The sequence below is a fragment of the Taudactylus pleione genome, unplaced genomic scaffold (assembly GCF_031769625.1).
Source record: "Taudactylus pleione unplaced genomic scaffold, aTauple2 ptg000235l, whole genome shotgun sequence".
Taxonomy (NCBI): domain Eukaryota; kingdom Metazoa; phylum Chordata; class Amphibia; order Anura; family Myobatrachidae; genus Taudactylus; species Taudactylus pleione.
This window is the reverse complement of record NW_028284637.1, coordinates 2,131,018-2,148,476: the sequence shown is the minus strand read 5'-3', so window position 1 is coordinate 2,148,476 and position 17,459 is coordinate 2,131,018. Positions and strand designations below refer to the sequence as shown.

At 42.7% G+C, this 17,459-nt stretch overlaps 1 protein-coding gene across 2 annotated transcripts in view; it reads right to left on the bottom strand.

Moving 5' to 3' along the window:
• Window positions 1-17,459, bottom strand: part of ISM1 (isthmin 1) — a 64,528-nt gene that overhangs the window by 21,273 nt on the left and 25,796 nt on the right. For both annotated transcript variants that reach the window (XM_088479442.1, XM_088479443.1), the window contains one exon: window positions 6,002-6,223. In XM_088479442.1, the coding sequence (XP_088335568.1) occupies window positions 6,002-6,223 (222 nt within the window). The remainder of the gene's footprint in view (window positions 1-6,001; window positions 6,224-17,459) is intronic.

Sequence of the window (17,459 nt, the reverse complement as noted above, 5' to 3'; positions counted from 1 at the left end):
GACAGGATGACAGGGACCAGAAGGTGAGACAGGATGACAGGGGCCTGGAGGGGAGACAGGTGGCCGGAATGTTGGGGGGCTGGAGGGGACACAAGCCTGGAATGAGAGGGGGCTGGAGGGGACACTGGGCTGAAGGTTGGAATCACAAGGGTCTGGAGACTGGAATAATGTGGGGCTGGAGGGTACACAGAGGGCTGGAGGCTGGAATGACATGGCTGGAATTACGAGGCTGGAGGGACAATGGGACAGGAGGCTAGAGGGGACACAGGGGGCACATTTCTGGTTGAACTTCTGTTGCATGATGAGGACACTGATTATGGACCTCATTCAGAGCCGCTCGCTATTTGCGGTCGTTTGTTTAAAAAAAGGGGTGGCTATTCAAATGAACCGTTCGCACTTTGCGGTCTGTTCACGCCTCTAAGTCTGAACGAGCGAGCAAAACTTGCGGTCGAAATTTTGAAAAATACGCCCCCTGGCCGCTTGCATCATACGTCATGTCCGCTATTTATTAGATTAATCGAGTACATCGAACAGCGTATGAACTGCTCGCTATTCTTGTGGTTGGTTTTTTCAACCGCTATTTTGCGAGTAGTTCTGACTAAAAAAAAAAGTGACGTGGTCGCTGACGCTGCTGTATTAATTATGCACACCCATAAAACGCCCGTTCTGACCTTTAAGCACGCCTGCGTTCTGAATTCCACTCCCCGTTTTCAAGCACCTTACCACCCACATACGCCTCCTCCTGTCACTCAAAATAGCAGACATTCGCTATTTTGCGAACAAACGAGTTTCGGCCGCACTGACTGGTTCGCGCATGCGTATTACAATCCGTACGCATGCGCAGTTGTGCGAACATCGCTCAGTGCGAACGAGCGGCTGCTTACGAGCGGCTCTGAATCAGGCCCTATATTCCTACACAAACAGGCATCTTCCAGACCATGTGATCTTCAACATGAATAGTGACTACTGATTGAGGACACAGTCTGCCCACAGGAGGATCAATTTCTTCAGACGTTCCCCACTGCCGAGAAATCACCATATAGGTAAGGTGAGTTTTTATTTAGTACACACAAAAACAGTATTGATTTTTCTGTCCTTTTAAGTGGGGCACCAAAGGAATTTTCACCCCGGGCTCTACTTGGTCTATAACCGGCCCTGATATGACACACAAGGTCCCCCTCCTACAGGTGACTAAAACCGGATTAATAAGGAGTCTGAGGACACAGGCGACACATACCTCACTCCCAGGGGTCCCATTGGAATCCACGATGATGGACGGATTGCCGACTCGGTGGCAAGCACATCCTTGCCACCACTGCGCGCACGCGCACACACACACACACACACACACACACACACGCTACACCCTCTAAAGCAGTGTTGGCTAACCTTGACACTCCAGCTGTTATGGAACTACATAACCCAGCATGCACTGCTACAGTTTTGCTATTAGGGCATGCTAAAACTGTGGCAGGGCATGCTGGGATATATAGTTCCACAACAGCTGGAGTGTCAAAGTTAGCCAACACTGCTCTAAAGCAAGAGTCTAGATCCGCCCCTGCCCGGATCAGACCCCGTTCACACTGCAGCACCAACTCGGGGTATCCCCAGGTCGGCACAGTTCATACCAGTCATCAAATTATTTCTTAACTGTTCTGGATAATAGAGTAATATCTAATTAGCCACTAGTGGGAGTGTTTTACCAGATAGTTTGTAGTTTATTATATCTAGATACTTATTTTTCCTAATTATTTTCATTCCTTTACATATTTTTTGTTTTAACTTTCCCTACATTGCCCTGGCTTTTTGCTTCTATCTGATCTATTCTTCTTATCATTTGCTCTCCCTATACTTCTATTTTTATTATTCGTTTCCTCTATAACTATCGTATGTTCTACTGATTACTGCTCTGACATTTAGTAACATGCACATATCTTCTGATATGTTTACAGCTACTAACTCTTTGTTCTCTTTGGGATACAATACTGAATGTTTTTTTGCATTATTTTTAATGGTAATGGTATGGTCACTGAGTATTATTCTTGTTTAACACAGCCCGGCATTGTAGGTGGCGCTTGGAGTGCGTCCTGTTACCATGGAAGCAGGACCACACGATGCACCAACACATCATCATGGTGAGACGCACCCTGCAGCGTGCAGACGTGGGTGTCCCGGAAGGCTGTTACACACAATTAGCGGTGAGGTTACTTAAGGTAATACATCTGTGTATATTGTTTGTACTACCTTGACAAAAAAGGGCGACAGAGCCCTGAAACGTTGGAGCTAATATACATCATAGGAACCAAGACCCTCAGTGCAACTGTCTTTTTTACAACGATTACCCATTTATTACACAGGGCACATTTTTTGCTTTTATTGGGAGTGCCAGACCATTTGGATTTGTATAGATAGATACACAGCATAATATATATATATATATATATATATATATATATATATATATATATATATATATATTTATTGGCAGTATCAAAAGAGATGGTGCTGGTGAGTAGCAGAGATCCGCCCACACAGATTAGAAAAGGATTCTGGGAAGAGGTGTAAGGGCTGCCGAGTGAACTCAGTACAGGGGGGACTGAAGCAGACCAGTCAGACAGAGCTCACTGTGCCAGCAAGCCAGTGAGGGCCAGGAGGCCTGAGCCTAGACCTGTGAGATACAGGGAAGGCTATCCAACTCTGGGACTGAGCTATGGTACCTGCAAGGAAGCAGGCCAGACTCAGAGGCGGCAGCCAACAAGCTTTACCAGGCCAAGAGGCCAGTGTCCAGTCCTGCATGTGCCAGGAAGGACCACCAATCTCAGAGACTGTGAGAGACTTTCATGCAGAGTAGCTGCATCTGTAGAGAGGGTTCAAGTGAACTAGTGCCCTAAACAAGGGCTAGGTTTATTATTTTTCTGTTTCCTGATTTCACATGCTGGAAGTAAAGCACCACTTATGGTTATTTAACTGGAATTCTACGAGTGGACTCCAATTCTGCACCTACTCACTGCACCACTGACCCCAGTCTACATACATACATATATACACACACACATATATACACACACACACACTTTAAATAAGCACTTTGTAGAGGACAAAATAAATAAAAAATTTTTTTCCTTTTTTATATTTGAATGTCTTTTTTATTTTGTACAGCTGAAAGCATAAGTCTGGGATTTCTGTTCCGCTGCCCATGCAGGAATCCGTTACTAGGGTAACCGCATGCACATATTCCCGCAGACTGGCCAAGCAAAATGATATGTGAACACTTGAGAGCCCGATTCCGAGCCGCATGCAAAGCCGACGTGTAGTTGGGAAGATTTGCAACTGAGCACAAAAAATTTGCAAAAAAATTCTGAAAGCCCCTACGGTGCCGCGTTACACAGAGCGTACACACAATGGTGCTGCTGCGATCGGGTCAGACGGCATCAGAAATGGGGCAGAAAGGCGATGATGTTCCTGGGCGGTGCAAAGTAGCGCACACAAAAATGGGTGGGTATTACAGCGTGCATGGGCGCTAAAAGGGGCATCTGTCTTCCACATTCGGCTGCACGGATGTACACATGGGAAGCAGTTTGTAGCGGCATTTGCATGAACTAGCAGACGGCGGCCACCAATAGATGCTGCTGTGTGTGACACAGAATCCGAACCTCACTAAGCCAAGGAGGCAGAGTGTTACTCAGCTGCCTGCAAGCTTTTTTTCCTAAATTCACAAATTGCAGACGTAGAAAAAAAAAAAAAAAAAAAAGGTGTCCGCATATGCATACAATTGCAGCTTTTTAGTGAATTTCCAAATACTGCAAGGTGGTCTTTTTTTCCCTCTTTAACCCCCCCCCCCCCAAAAAAAAAAGTTATAGATTTGCATGAGAAATGACGAAAGCACTTATTGGCGTCAGTGGTATATTAGCAGTCAGTCACAAGCAGTTCACTAGTGCTGGCAACGGTAGTCACCATGTAGTTGCAATTATATGGTGTATGTGAGCGAACACACCCTTATTGTACTCAGCCTATGTTAGAACGCATCCTTCCTTCCCCCACCTTATCACCAGGCGGGAGTGCCGGGATCACACAAGTCTACATTAGGTGTACTTGTGTGCAGTCATTTTACTGCACATGCAATTTTAACACACTCGACGCGACACAAACTGGCGTTGTGCTCACTCCTGCATCAGCCACATGGTGAGTAAATCAACAGAATCAACAGTGTTATGTATTGCGTTTATTTTAATCTGTGTTCCATATTTTAACGCAAGATTAAAATGAATGGAGAAAATTTTATTGAACCGCTAAAATATAGGTGGCCAGATTTTCGCTTTCTAAATAAGGCTCTAGTTTGGAAGACTGAGTGGAGATCGCTCCAGTCCGCCAGATACGTGCCCGGCCTGCAGTACAATACAAAATGAAGCAATTTTTAAACTTGCACAATTTGTGTACCAACTAAAAAGACAACACACACACCCCACTTTATTCCCATTCAAGATAAACTGACCGAATTAAAGAAATTACAGGCATTACTGAAATAACTGTACATTATTAAAAGGTAGGAAATTGCACTCAAAACAAGACGTTGAAATTGTTAACATCTGTATTCAAATCTAGCTCTTAAATTTGCACTCAGTCTAGTCTTCAGCCTCTGTGTTCTCAGTAAGCCTATGTACAGTATATCTTAGTAAGGAGAATGATTACTTTGTGCGAATGTTGAGATTTAGACAAGGATTTGGACGGAATTTGGGGATGAAAGGTCTTAAAATATGTATATTAAAAGCAGCAGCCTAGGTCATCAGCTACTTTTGTTTTGGAGCTTTACCATGTGTTGGGGGTCAATGGAAACAGCTTGTTATTGGTCCATAATCCAGCCAAGACATGACAAGCAAACATGTGAATACTGTAAGAGTGATTGCTTTATAGACAAATCACCACATGATAGGTTCATATTCCCAAATTATTACACACGACAGATCTATCCACATGGCACGGAACTAAAAACCACAAAAAACAAATACACCAAAAGGGGAGGTTCCCCATAAATGTATCCCAGCTGTTACATAAGAATCAGCTGCTCATTTTAAAATTAAAAACCAGATAAGAAACGAGACATGCTTATGTTAGCACAAAGATCTTACGCACAGTAAATTGTATTGCATTGCGTTGTTTTGCATTTTGCAGACTCAAGACAGCTGGAACCAGTTTCCCACACACATCACAAATGACCTGCTACTCACGTCACTGAAAGCAAACATGTAGCCTGTCCAGTATCCGTGAAACTGTAGTACCTAGGTCAGCCTAAAGACAGATCCATGATCACAGACCAGAAAAGAACACAGCAGACCCCACTGGTGGCACGCCATGCAGGACAGGACACAGGAACACATACCATAACTTCAAAAGTGAGCATTTATTGGACAGAATGGAAAAAGACAGTTTGTAGGCTAAACTATGCATTATAGTCTATTGATTCAATAAGGTCAAACGTTTGACTACTCATTATTCAATTTCAACACCATCTGACCTGTCCACAAATGTTGTGCTCAAGTAGATGGTAGCAACAAGTGTGCATTCCATTGTATGTTCCTGCAAGAGTCCTGGCACGCAGTCATTCAACACAATACCACCATTAACATCCGGTTGCAAACCAGTAACCTCAAGTCACCCCATGATGGGTTCAAATACCCATGATAGAGATAGATAGATATATATATATATATATATTGAAGAAGAATCCAGCCAGCAGCATGAGAAGACAGTCTACAGTACTCCGCAACAGAGCGGACAAGATACCCCTCACCTGATTCGCTAAATGTAAGGCTGTTAAATAGTGGAGGGGGGGTTCTGCAAAAAAAAAATGGCAACCCCTTTAAATTTACTTAGGGGGGTTGAGTACAAATTAGATTGCAGATTCATATATTCCAAAAGTGCACACAATTTACCACCCCCCCCTTCTCAAAAGGAAAGTTCATCATTAAGCCCCCCGCCCCTCCTCAAAAAATGTGCAATGTACCTGAATGTTTGGATTTTGCCCATTAATGTCAGCCTTTGACAAGTCTGGAAAGTTTGGAAGATCCAAAAGGAAAGAGCCTGGTCCATCTCTTTGTAAAGAGGAATGTCCATTGGTCATAACCCGATGTTTAGGTAGAGACCTGCGTTTAGCTTGGTCATCCAGGTACTCCTGTCTGTCACCATGGGTAAATGGAAAGCTGGTTTCAGAAGAGGGCTGTTCGTTCTGTAGAGGTGAAAGGAGAAATTACTACATAAAAAACAGGCAGAATTTTACTGCAGATGAATGTGCAAATATAAAACTCATCTTTTTTGCATGCTGATACACAAGGGGAACATCAGCGGCTCCGTAGACCCTACACCATTGGAACTTGCTGTAGCCTAGGGGTTATTCAGGCTATTAATCTCAAATGCTTCCAAACATGGCCTCCGAGGCCTTGCGATTGGGAATGAAGACACACCCTTAAAACACCCCCATGAGACAGCCTATTTTGCGGACACTTTCACTCACTCCCATCGCCACTCTGTAACAGCCATGGATCACAGATGCAGTCATTAATCATTACGACATCACACACCTCAGTTCGCTCGTGCACAGTAAGGGTTTCCTAGAGTTTTTGTACATGTAAAAACCCCCCCACAAAAAACCAAAAAAACGCTAACACAATATAAATTGGCAAAATGTCAGTCTCTGAAACAGGCAAAGAGTGCAGTGGAAGCTGTAGAAGTCTGTGGAACACCAGCATTTGTAGTTCTCTTCTCTGAATGGCTACACAATGTGATTGGCATGGATTCCAAGCTACACCACACAGAGATGCTAAATGGGTTTAGGTCCTGATCTTGGAACAGTTTTAAAATAGCCCCACCCCCTAGCATGTTTATACATCTTATTATAATGAGCTCTACATTACAGCCAAAATAAATCTTCCAACATGTATATTGCATAAAGTAGAATTATACATAAACTGGGTACGTCTTTCTCCTCAGCATTAACAGTAGTTGTTCCCCACTGAAACAACTATAAAACGCTCGTCACTTATTGAAACGGCTTTTTTATCATTTATAATCATTATATTGATGGTATGGGAGAAAGTCTTCCCTTAAGCAGTGGTTGAAGCAAGTCAGTATACAACAGTATAATATATTTCCACTTTTTTATCTCTAACGCCAACTCCCCACTTGGTGATTATTTATTGGAATCAAATTGGTCTCCAATGATGAAGCCATGGGGCCTGCATTATTTGTACAGCTTTCAGGGTGTTTTAATCTCCAGAAAAATGGCTTCAACTTGGACGACTCAGTAATAGAGATACACTGTAAGGAAGAAATTAATTCACCTCAAGCTGATGCTCTGGCAAAACTGTTCTCTAGGGATGGACATCGGAAGCCCAGCATCGAATGGTTACTACTAGTAATATCAACCACTCGATGGTATAACCAAAGGTTTTAGTGTGCGCATGCGCAGATGCATTCAGAGCTCGCACCGATGCAAGCAGCCATCATATGGGCATCGGAAAGTTGCATCTGATGAAAAAAAATCACTTACACCTAATCAGGAACATCTATGGTTTCTAACCATCGGCTTCAGATGTCCATCACTACTGTACGCCACTCAGCAGTATGAACAAACCTGGATATCTAGTATCCATGCAGATACTTTACAGGCATTACATTGGGTAAATCTCTGATGGGCCCCATGTTCCAGAACATGCTGAGAGGCGACCAGCTCTCTTTAATCTCCGGGACTTCAACCAGATCATGGACCAGAAACCAGCAAAGGCTGTCCTGCATTTCCAGAACTTTTCGTATGGAAAGAATCTTTAGATGTTTGGCCAGGTTTATGGAGCTTAGTGGGATCATTCCAGGAAGAGGGGGGACACAGACAACAGAGCTGCCTCCTACACAGGAGCCACACTGCCAGTACCTAATAACCTGAAGAGTAAGAAATGAGCAGAGGGGATGATTTGTGGAAATGAGCGAGATAAAACAGGTGTTCTGTTCTTATATAGGAAGCATTTAAAAATATTGTTTTTAGATTAAAGCTGGGTACACACGAGACGACCTGTGTACCCAGATGACAGATGCGATGGAATGAAATATCGTGTGGTCCGTACACACCACCGCACGATGTCATTCCCCCACCGCATCCAAATGCACGGGGCAGTCAGTCACATCTTCAGATTGAGCAGCATGTACAGCAGAGCTGAAGTTACAGACGGCCACACAGGAGAGCACATAGCGCGCACACTGAACAATTTGTCATTCAGATACATCCGAAAACGACAAATTGTTTAAAAATAGTCTAATGTGTACTCAGATTTAGTATAAACTAGAAATATAGCTGTACGAGAATAAAGATTCGGAGATCAAATATTTTTGAATAGAATAAATGTAAATTCCCTATTGAAAATCAATGAGAGTTTACAATTAGATTGCTAATGTATATTGCAGGGGCAGTTTGCTGTGAGGACGGCTTGAAGGACCCAACTAGCACCTAATTGGATTGACTCATTATGTGGCTGTCCACTTGTTTTCAATGCGGTTGTCTATGCAATTGCCCTTGCCAGCATTGCCCTCACTTACATAATTATGAAAATAGACATACCTCTCACACACTCATCTCACGTAACTTTCCACTGAATAGTGCCACTTTAAAACTGGTGAAAGGTAGACTAGCATAAATAAAACATGGTAAATAAACAGTTGCAATATTGATAATTAAATGCTTTGCTGTCTCTCTGCATTGAATGCTAAAATAGTGGAACTCTTATCCACCTTATGCTTGTTTTTAACTTTGCAGTACTCAGTTTGATTGGATGACAAACAGGATCACCAGAGATGGCGATAGTGAGCCATGGATTCTGTGTGGGGCTGGAGGGATCCTCCCACACGGTAGAAATAGCAAGGTGTTAGCTCACCTAAGGGCTGCCCTTTGCTCAGAGCCCAGGGAGAGCTGGAGAAGTCAGACAGTCCGGGTGGGACTGCAATTGGAGACCAGATATGCTGGGAAGCCACTAGTGGCTAAGAAGCCAGGGTTCAGACCTACAGGAGGTAGTAAGAACAATATATCTCTAAAAGACTGAGTTGAGACTGCAACTTTGAGGCTGTCAGGACAATTGAGAAGCCAGAGGCCAAGCCAGGCAAGGCTAAATATCCCAGTGTTCTCTGCAGGAAGCAGAGAGAGACTTTGGACATTTGCAGACTAGCTGCACAAGGTTAGTCAGAGGCGAAGAAGTGAGTCAGTGACCTAAATGGGGCTAGGCGTTCGTGGTTTTCTTCCTACAGTATGCCGACAGTAAAGCACTTCTTTTATTTATACCTGAAGAAGAGATGAGTGGACCCTGATTGAGCACCTTAGACACTGCACCACTGACATCCATCTACCAGCTAATTACCCCAAGTTATCACAGTACACACTAGCAGATTTGCCAAATGATGGAAACCAATTGTGACCGATCAAAACTATCCCGAAATCGGCCGATGTACAGAGCACACACTACCCAATAATTGTTTACTGCCAAGCAATCCCTTTGATTCCAAATAGTCTTATCTCCATGGGGGGAATGCAAATTAATTAGCAGACATAGGGCCTGATTCAGCATGGATCTCTATTCTGCTTATATGCACGCAATGTAGTTGCCAATATCAGCGATGATATGTAAATGTTTGCATTCGCATTGCGATCGCAGCCTGACATACGGCCCACTTCCCCTTGCTCACATCCGTATATTGGCCAACATAGCGAAAGAAATCGGTAACAACGGACCCACACGCACAGTTAAGACAGGTCAGACCTCACTCAGGAATTTCTGACTTCAGCGAACTCTGTGTGGCCTCAGGTATCGCAATGGATAATTTATGCATGAAGTCTGGCCCTCTCATCTCGCCTACCTTCACTCCACTTGTGACAGTCTTTCTACCTACCTCCTTCCTGCATGGGACAGCTTTCCCGTCACTCTCCATATGATGAATATGAATATAGACAGCCTCTGTTAAAGCTCCCACCCCCTCCTTTCTACAATATGTATGATGAGGACACACCTCAGCCGTTACTAGGTTTATGCACCCACAGCATGACATTACCTTTGTATTTTAATTGACAGAAAGGGGTTTGAGAGAGGTCTAGTACTACTGTATTTAAATTACAGCCACTATGTGCTTATAATCCTGCTTTTGGTCCTTCACTGCCCCGTCCCACCCCTCCACGTGGTAGGTGGGAAGGAAAGAAGAATTAGCGCCTCAGACAGCTAAAGGATTCTTATTTTAATCTGACAGTGCCAGAAAGAAAACAGTATAAACCAGGTGAGGTGTCTGGGGAAGTGTTGCTTGTATCGTCCCCTCCCATAGTGGTTGGACACCATTCTTCTGGTGGCTGGTTACACCCATTCAATAGGAGTTGCGCACACGCTATTTCATGGGCCCCTATCATAGCATTCCCATGCTGGGCTTTTCATGCCCTAGTCTGACACTGTGTCCCATATGTACAGCAACTGTGTTTCTGACCACAAGAGAGGTGACAAAGAGCCACTATGTTCTGTGTATTTGAAACACTAATAAAATACAAAAGGTGGCTTAATGTGTCTTTTTTTTGTATTTTTAATATACAGGTTGAGTCTCCCATATCCAAATATTCTGAAATACGGAATTGTTTTGGCATGACTGAGATAATGAAACCTTTGATGGTTGATGGTTCAATGTACAAACTTTGTCTAAGGTACAAATTATTAAAAATAATGTATAAAATGACCTACAGGCTGTGTGTATATGAAACGTAAAATTAATTAAATTAAAAATTAATGTAATTTCTGTATACAAACTTTGTTTGAGCCAAAAAATTATTGAAAATATTGTATAAAATTACCTGCAGGCTGTGTGTGTGTGTGTATATATATATATATATATATATATATATATCTATATATCTATATCTATATACACACACACATACACATATATATATATATGTAACACAAATGCATTCTGTGTAGATTTTATTTCATTATTAAATGAAAATATATTCCAAAATACGGAATATTCCATTATCCAAAATACCCCTGGTCCCAAGCATTTTGGATACGAAACACTCAACCTGTATAGTGTTAAACTTAGGGACAAAGGGCCTGATTCAGAGCCGCTCGTAAGCGGCCGCTCGTTCGTTCCAAGCAATGTTTGCACAACTGCGCATGCGTACGGATCGTAATACGCATGCGCGAACCAGTCAGTGCGGCCGAAAATCGTTTGTTCGCCAAATAGCGAATGCCTGCTATTTTGAGTGACAGGAGGAGGCGTATGTGGATGGTAACAGGGGAAGGTGCTTGAAAATGGGGAGTGGAGATCCGAACGCAGGCGTGCTTAGAGGTCAAAATGGGCGTTTTATGGGTGTGCATAATTAATACAGCAGCGTCATTGACCACGTCACTGGGTTATTTTATAGTCAGAACTGCTCGCAAGATTGTGGTAGGAAAAACCAACCACAAGAATAGCGAGCAGTTCATACGCTGGTCGATGTGCTCGATGAATCTAATAAATAACGGACATGACGTAGGATGCGAGCGGCCAGGGGCGTAGTTTCCCAAAAAACGACCGCATGTTTGGTTCGCTCGTTCAGACCTAGAGGCGTGAACAGACCGCAAAGAGCGAACGGTTCATTTGAATAGCCACCCCTTTTTTCTGAACGAGCGAGCGCAAATAGCATCCGGCTCTGAATGAGGTCCAAAATTCCATTAAATCTATTTAAAATCACTAAAAAAAAAAAAAAAAAAAAAAACTTTTGCATCCCCCGGAAGTTTAAATCCATTTACCATAAACTGAGGCACTTCTAATTCCCTCTTCCACCACTGTCCTTTAGGGTGGAGAAAAAAAGAAAAAAAAAAAAAAAAAAAAGTTATTTTTAGCAAAAGTTTGGTTGATATTTTGGGCCATAATAAAATAATTCCTGCACAAACCCCAGGGGCCAGGTAGCAAATACACCTACATAATTACAGTTGATTTTTAGATTTAGGTCTATTCATGTTGTTGTAGAATTCAGGAGCCAGAGGGAGAGATGTATGAACAGGAGCCAGAGGGAGAGATCTATCAAGCGTGGAGAAGTGGACAAAATCATTTTATAGAATGTACTTGATAAATGCCAGCTAGAAGCGGATTGCTTGCAACTTCCCCACTCTTTCGAAGGCTTGATACATCTCCCCAAAAAGCTCATATGATCAGGGAAGATAAGGGCCAGTGGAAGCAATCTGAGCACCCCTAGGTGCTGTGCTCCTGAAGCCGCCACCTGCTGCTCCAGGTGTCATGTGCTGAGCCCGTCACTGGAGGGCTTAGGTCATGCATTCTGAGTCTCAGGTCCCCCTAAACCTTGGACCCCTAGAAAATCACCATGGAGATGTGCATCCATTATTTTATCCACCCCTAATAAAATGCATGTGTAGACTTAAAAGATAGTCTACAAATGTTTTCTTCCCCTTTTCCTGCTTTGACCTGTATACTGTATATAACTTGTTTCCAACTTTTCCTACTTGGGTGCCGTAAATTTCAGTAGCTCTGTATAGTATATATACACACACTAGCATTCACATTCCCTACTAATAACAATGGGACTTGGCAGACAGCAGCTTGTTTTATTTTACTTCGCTGCAACAGTAATATCACACTATAATCATTAACCTCTCCTGCTATAGAGGAGCTGAGGAGTTCCCAGGGGTTGTCAACTGTATCTGTTAGTATACCTAAGGGGTCTATTCATAAAGCATAGAATAGCCCTATTTTGCAGGTAACAGGGATTTTCTCTGCTAACTGCTATTCACAGAGCGGGTTACCTTGGAAAGTTCATGACTTCAGTGGCACCCCTGCTCTGTGGATGAAGCGCATCACCATACTTTTGGTATGGCGAGTGCAATCCATAGAAGAACGGAAAGCTCAGCAGTGTACAAATTCGCCAGCTTTGGATGGCGTAATCTGTACTGCGAACCGAAGAGAGCAGGAAAGTTGAATACTTCCCTGCTCTCTGCCCGGCACCTGGCGCTGGCTCCGCCCTGTTACCCAGCAGGTCTGCTGCTCTCAGACACCGACACATGCGCAGTAAGAAGCAGACATATTGGGATCCAGATATGGTCTGTCTTCTCATTGCGTCCAGGGATCGTGGAAGGACCAGATAGTGCATGAAGACGCAGGACAGGCAAGTCTACATGAACAGCTACTAAACATCACTATATATCACATTAATGTGATGCAATATATAGCAATATTTTTCAGTAGCAGTTTCATGTTATTCATGAATAGACCCATAAATCATTTAACCGCAGGCTCTCCATCAGTGTAGTGCTGAATGGAACTCTATAATAAAGCTCTGCAGTGAGTAATGGACCGGCTTCTCAGGTAATGGGGTAAAACAATTATAACATAACATTTATGGTGGGGGGCCAGCTCCCGGGTTATTTCCCACTGTAAACCGGCAGCTAACACGGTAAGCCATAGCTCTCGGGTTAAGTACTGCCCGTGGTAAATCCGACAATAGCCCCAGAGTGCTAATGAACATGGATTTCTGTTTGCACCTCAGGAGGGTGTGGGTAGAAATATGCGCTAAGTGCACCCACAGGGCTAGTGGCAGGCTGTAACTGAATAGCTCCGAGCACTTAACCCAGAAAGTTAAATCCTGCAGTATATCCCTTGGCAAATTGAATTCACGTCTAAATGTTAAGCTTTATTATGCTGTAAAGTGTTGTCTTTGCAGTGCAGTAAAATGTACTTTAAACGCTATTACTATATTACACAGCATGTCACTAGAAACAGAGAATCCATAGCTATAACTAAGCAAAGGGTTAATGACAATAAACTTTGTTATTCCTCAAGGGTCCCCAGTCTTCTACTAGGTCAATGTTCTATTGTTACAACATCAAAGACTACGTGCTGGGACAGACAGTCAATGTGAAAGGGGGCGAACAGTGAATTTACAGCTTGACTTAATTCCCATTTTAAAAAAAAAAAAAAAAAAAAAAAAAAAAAAAAGGGGAAGAAGGACAGTCACTCATCAAATCCTAAAGGAAAGTCTGTCCGTTATAACCTCCTGGTAAGACACAGCATGAAAACGGCTTTACAGGAGCACTACACACTATTAATATAGCCAGTTTAGTACCTTTGCAGATCTATAACGCTTGTCAGAAACAAGCAGCGTACTGTGTAGGGTCCAGTTTGTTTGAGGTTATATTAGGTCTGACCAAATTTCCCCCCAAAATAAAGTCAGAGCCAAATGTTAGAACTAAGTAAAAGAGTGAGCAACACAGAATTAATCAGGGCACATTTCAGGTCTACATGGGAAGGGGAAGGGCAGGATCATTATAGCTTTGCATTATTCCATTACAGAAAGTAACTTACAACTCCATATAGTGACTGTGACCATTATTGTTTTTCAACCAATGAAGGGTACAGTTTAATGGTCTTCTATATTTTAGAATAGCTGTATGTGTAGGGCCATTGTCTTTCTTCTACAAGCTTTGCACAAGCAAAATTTCACTTGGGGGTATATTTACTAAAGGTCAATTGTGTGATCGATTTTAAAATGGACTGAAAATCAACGTCGCGTTTCACTGACTAAAGTCCAGATTTACCAACAGTCAGTTTTGAATTAGATTAGAAAATCAACATTGTTGTCAGACGGATTTTTACAGGTGTAATGGTCGTCTGTTTTGATCTTTCAGTTCAAGACCAATGGCCAACACAACCTAAAACACGACAGCAAACCCCTTCAAAAAAGGGAGCAGGGTTTAAAGTAAAAGGAAAGTGTTAAAAAGTTAGAAAAACAAACGGCATGGGGTCCCCCCCACCAAATCCATAACCAGCCCTGGACCCTCTAGACAGGGCTGCTACTGGAAAGGGAAAAGAAATAAAAAAAATAAAAATAAAAAGTCAGTGCGGGGTTACCCCTATTTTCTATTTTTTTTAGAACCAGCACTCGGTTGAACCATGGGGGTCCTCCTTCCATCACATTAACCAGTCCCAGACTGGTCAGCCCAGGGCTGGAAATCCTCAGAAAGTGGGGACACCAAATATAAATTCTGGTCCCCCCTCCCCAGGATCTACTCTGACAGGACACAAACACAGATTGTTTTAATAGTTTATTATACACGCTCACACTTACCATCTCCTTGGATGTGCTCGGTCCCCTTGTCCATGTAGTGGTCCAGGGTCTTGGTCAAATAAAAAAACGCAGTGACCCAAGCACAAGGACATGCTGTACACTATGTACCACTGTAAACAATATTGAATCTTTTACATATTCCCCCAGCACCCACCGCTACCAAGGGTGCAGGGAAGAGCCGAAGAATCCTCTGAAGAGGGAACCCAAATTTATTTTTGGGGTCCCCACGTTGAAGATTTTGCAGCCACAGGGCTGACCAATTTGGAGATAGTTAATATGATGGCTGTGTGTCTCCCTACCATGGCTGATTCAGCCTACTGCTGGTTGTAGGAAAGTAATAGGAACCCAACGCAGGTTTTCCCCCCCAATTGTCCTGGGGAGAGGGGGCGGGCTGCATGTAGTTTTTTTAATCTAACTTGTTAACACTTTCATTTACTTTCAACCCTATAAAGTCTGCACAAATACTACTGATCTGTGCAGTGCTTCTCCCAAACTCGCCTGCCTCATGCAAGTCTATTGTTTGGGTGGTTTGTCGGTCGGTTTTGTGGTCGATTTTTAAAATGACTGGTTGTAAATCTAGCGTTTCTATAATCGGCTGAGTAAAAGTGTTTATGTTGGACTAATGTTCGATCAAGGTCAAAAGTTGGTTTATTGGGTCAATTTTTAGTCTGTTTTGACTCTAGTAAATCACCAATTGGCAGAAAATAGATAATCCCTGGGTGTTTCACTCACACTGAGAAATATTTGTGTCTCCAAACTTGGCCACACATTGAGGCAAAACATTTTTTTTTTTTTTTTTTTGTAAAATGGGAAGTTAATCGGGTAGAGCTAGCCTGACAAAATAAACATTTTATGCACAACATTGTTTATCCAGGATGGCCAGGGAGATGCCGGGGAGTTCAAGGGAAATAGTTAACGACATTGCATCGTTTGCGAGTCGTTTAGTGTGTGGGCACCAAAAGTCAGTCCAGGTAAAAGAACTTGTAATTCTGAAACAGATTTCTAGGCTATTTCCAAGGGCTCGGCCACTATATTCAGTGCTAGCTCTAAGTTAGGAACAGAAAGTTGATATTACACTTATTGGATAATCCTAGCTCTTTATTGCCATCGATTTTTCTAAATTGAGTCTAGAGCTCTGGGTCCTATTCCAAGGACTTCAGTTAAGATTTAAAAGGCAAACAGGTGCACTCAAAGCCAGAAATATCAGTGGCTGCATTCATTTCGGAGCGGTCCTCAATCTGCAAACATGTGAAATACATCTGAGAAGTTAGACTCCCCTCCCCCTTGAAGTCTTTATGCAGTTTTATGGTATTTAAAAAAAAAAAGGCAGCACAGCCTTCTGCTCATGGTGCAATCTGAGAGCTTGGATATTCATTAAACCATTTAGCGCTTGGGCTACAGAAGTGATGTTCACACACACACACACACACACACACACACACGTCCCCTTCTACTTGTAGACAGACCAGCTCTCCTAGCAGATGAGAGACACGGGCCCCTCTGGTCCATTGGTGATGTTCATTTGGGATGGGGAGGGACTTTATCTCTACCCAAGCTTAAGCTGGGCATCCACTATACAATTTTCTGTCAGATATCGGTCCAATCTGGCTGGTTGGAATAAAAACCTGACAATGTATGGGAGCAAATGACAATCGTCCATTTGCTCACAAACACTGGAAAATAGCCAAAAATGGTTGTTCAGACAAATTGGTTAAAAACACACAAATTGAACCAATTTTTTGGTCCTTTTTTCAGTGTTTAAAACCATATGATCGATTGTCATTTGCTCCCATACATTACCAGGTTCTCATTCCAACCAGCCAGATTGGACAGATAATTGTATAGTGGATGGTGAATGCTCACTAAGCCCACTAAAGAGGAGAAACTGCAGTTTTCTGAGTGTTTGGCCGCATTTCACTTTAGGCCCCACCCACTGTGTTTGCTAAAATGACAGTTAGGGGCTGATTGGTTATAGCACCATTTAGGATTAGTAACAAGGATAAATCTTCCATCTTCCCCTAAGCGTGAATGAAGGTCAAATACAGACCAACAATAGGCAGCAGTGGCACACTCCAAATTACCCCAAGACATGAACATTAGTGGTACATCAAAGGCCTTATGCAGCGGCATAGAACATGAACATCTCATTGAATTACAAAATGAGGGGGACTGTCACAGGGAACTACACAACAGAAGTGTCACATTGTATTATACAGGCATGTAATAATTTATCCATAATACAAAAAGGACTTTGTTTCCATTCTGTAATTTGGAGCGCCATGTACAAATTCTGCCAAGACATAAAACTGCCCCCTGTATTATTTCATCCACA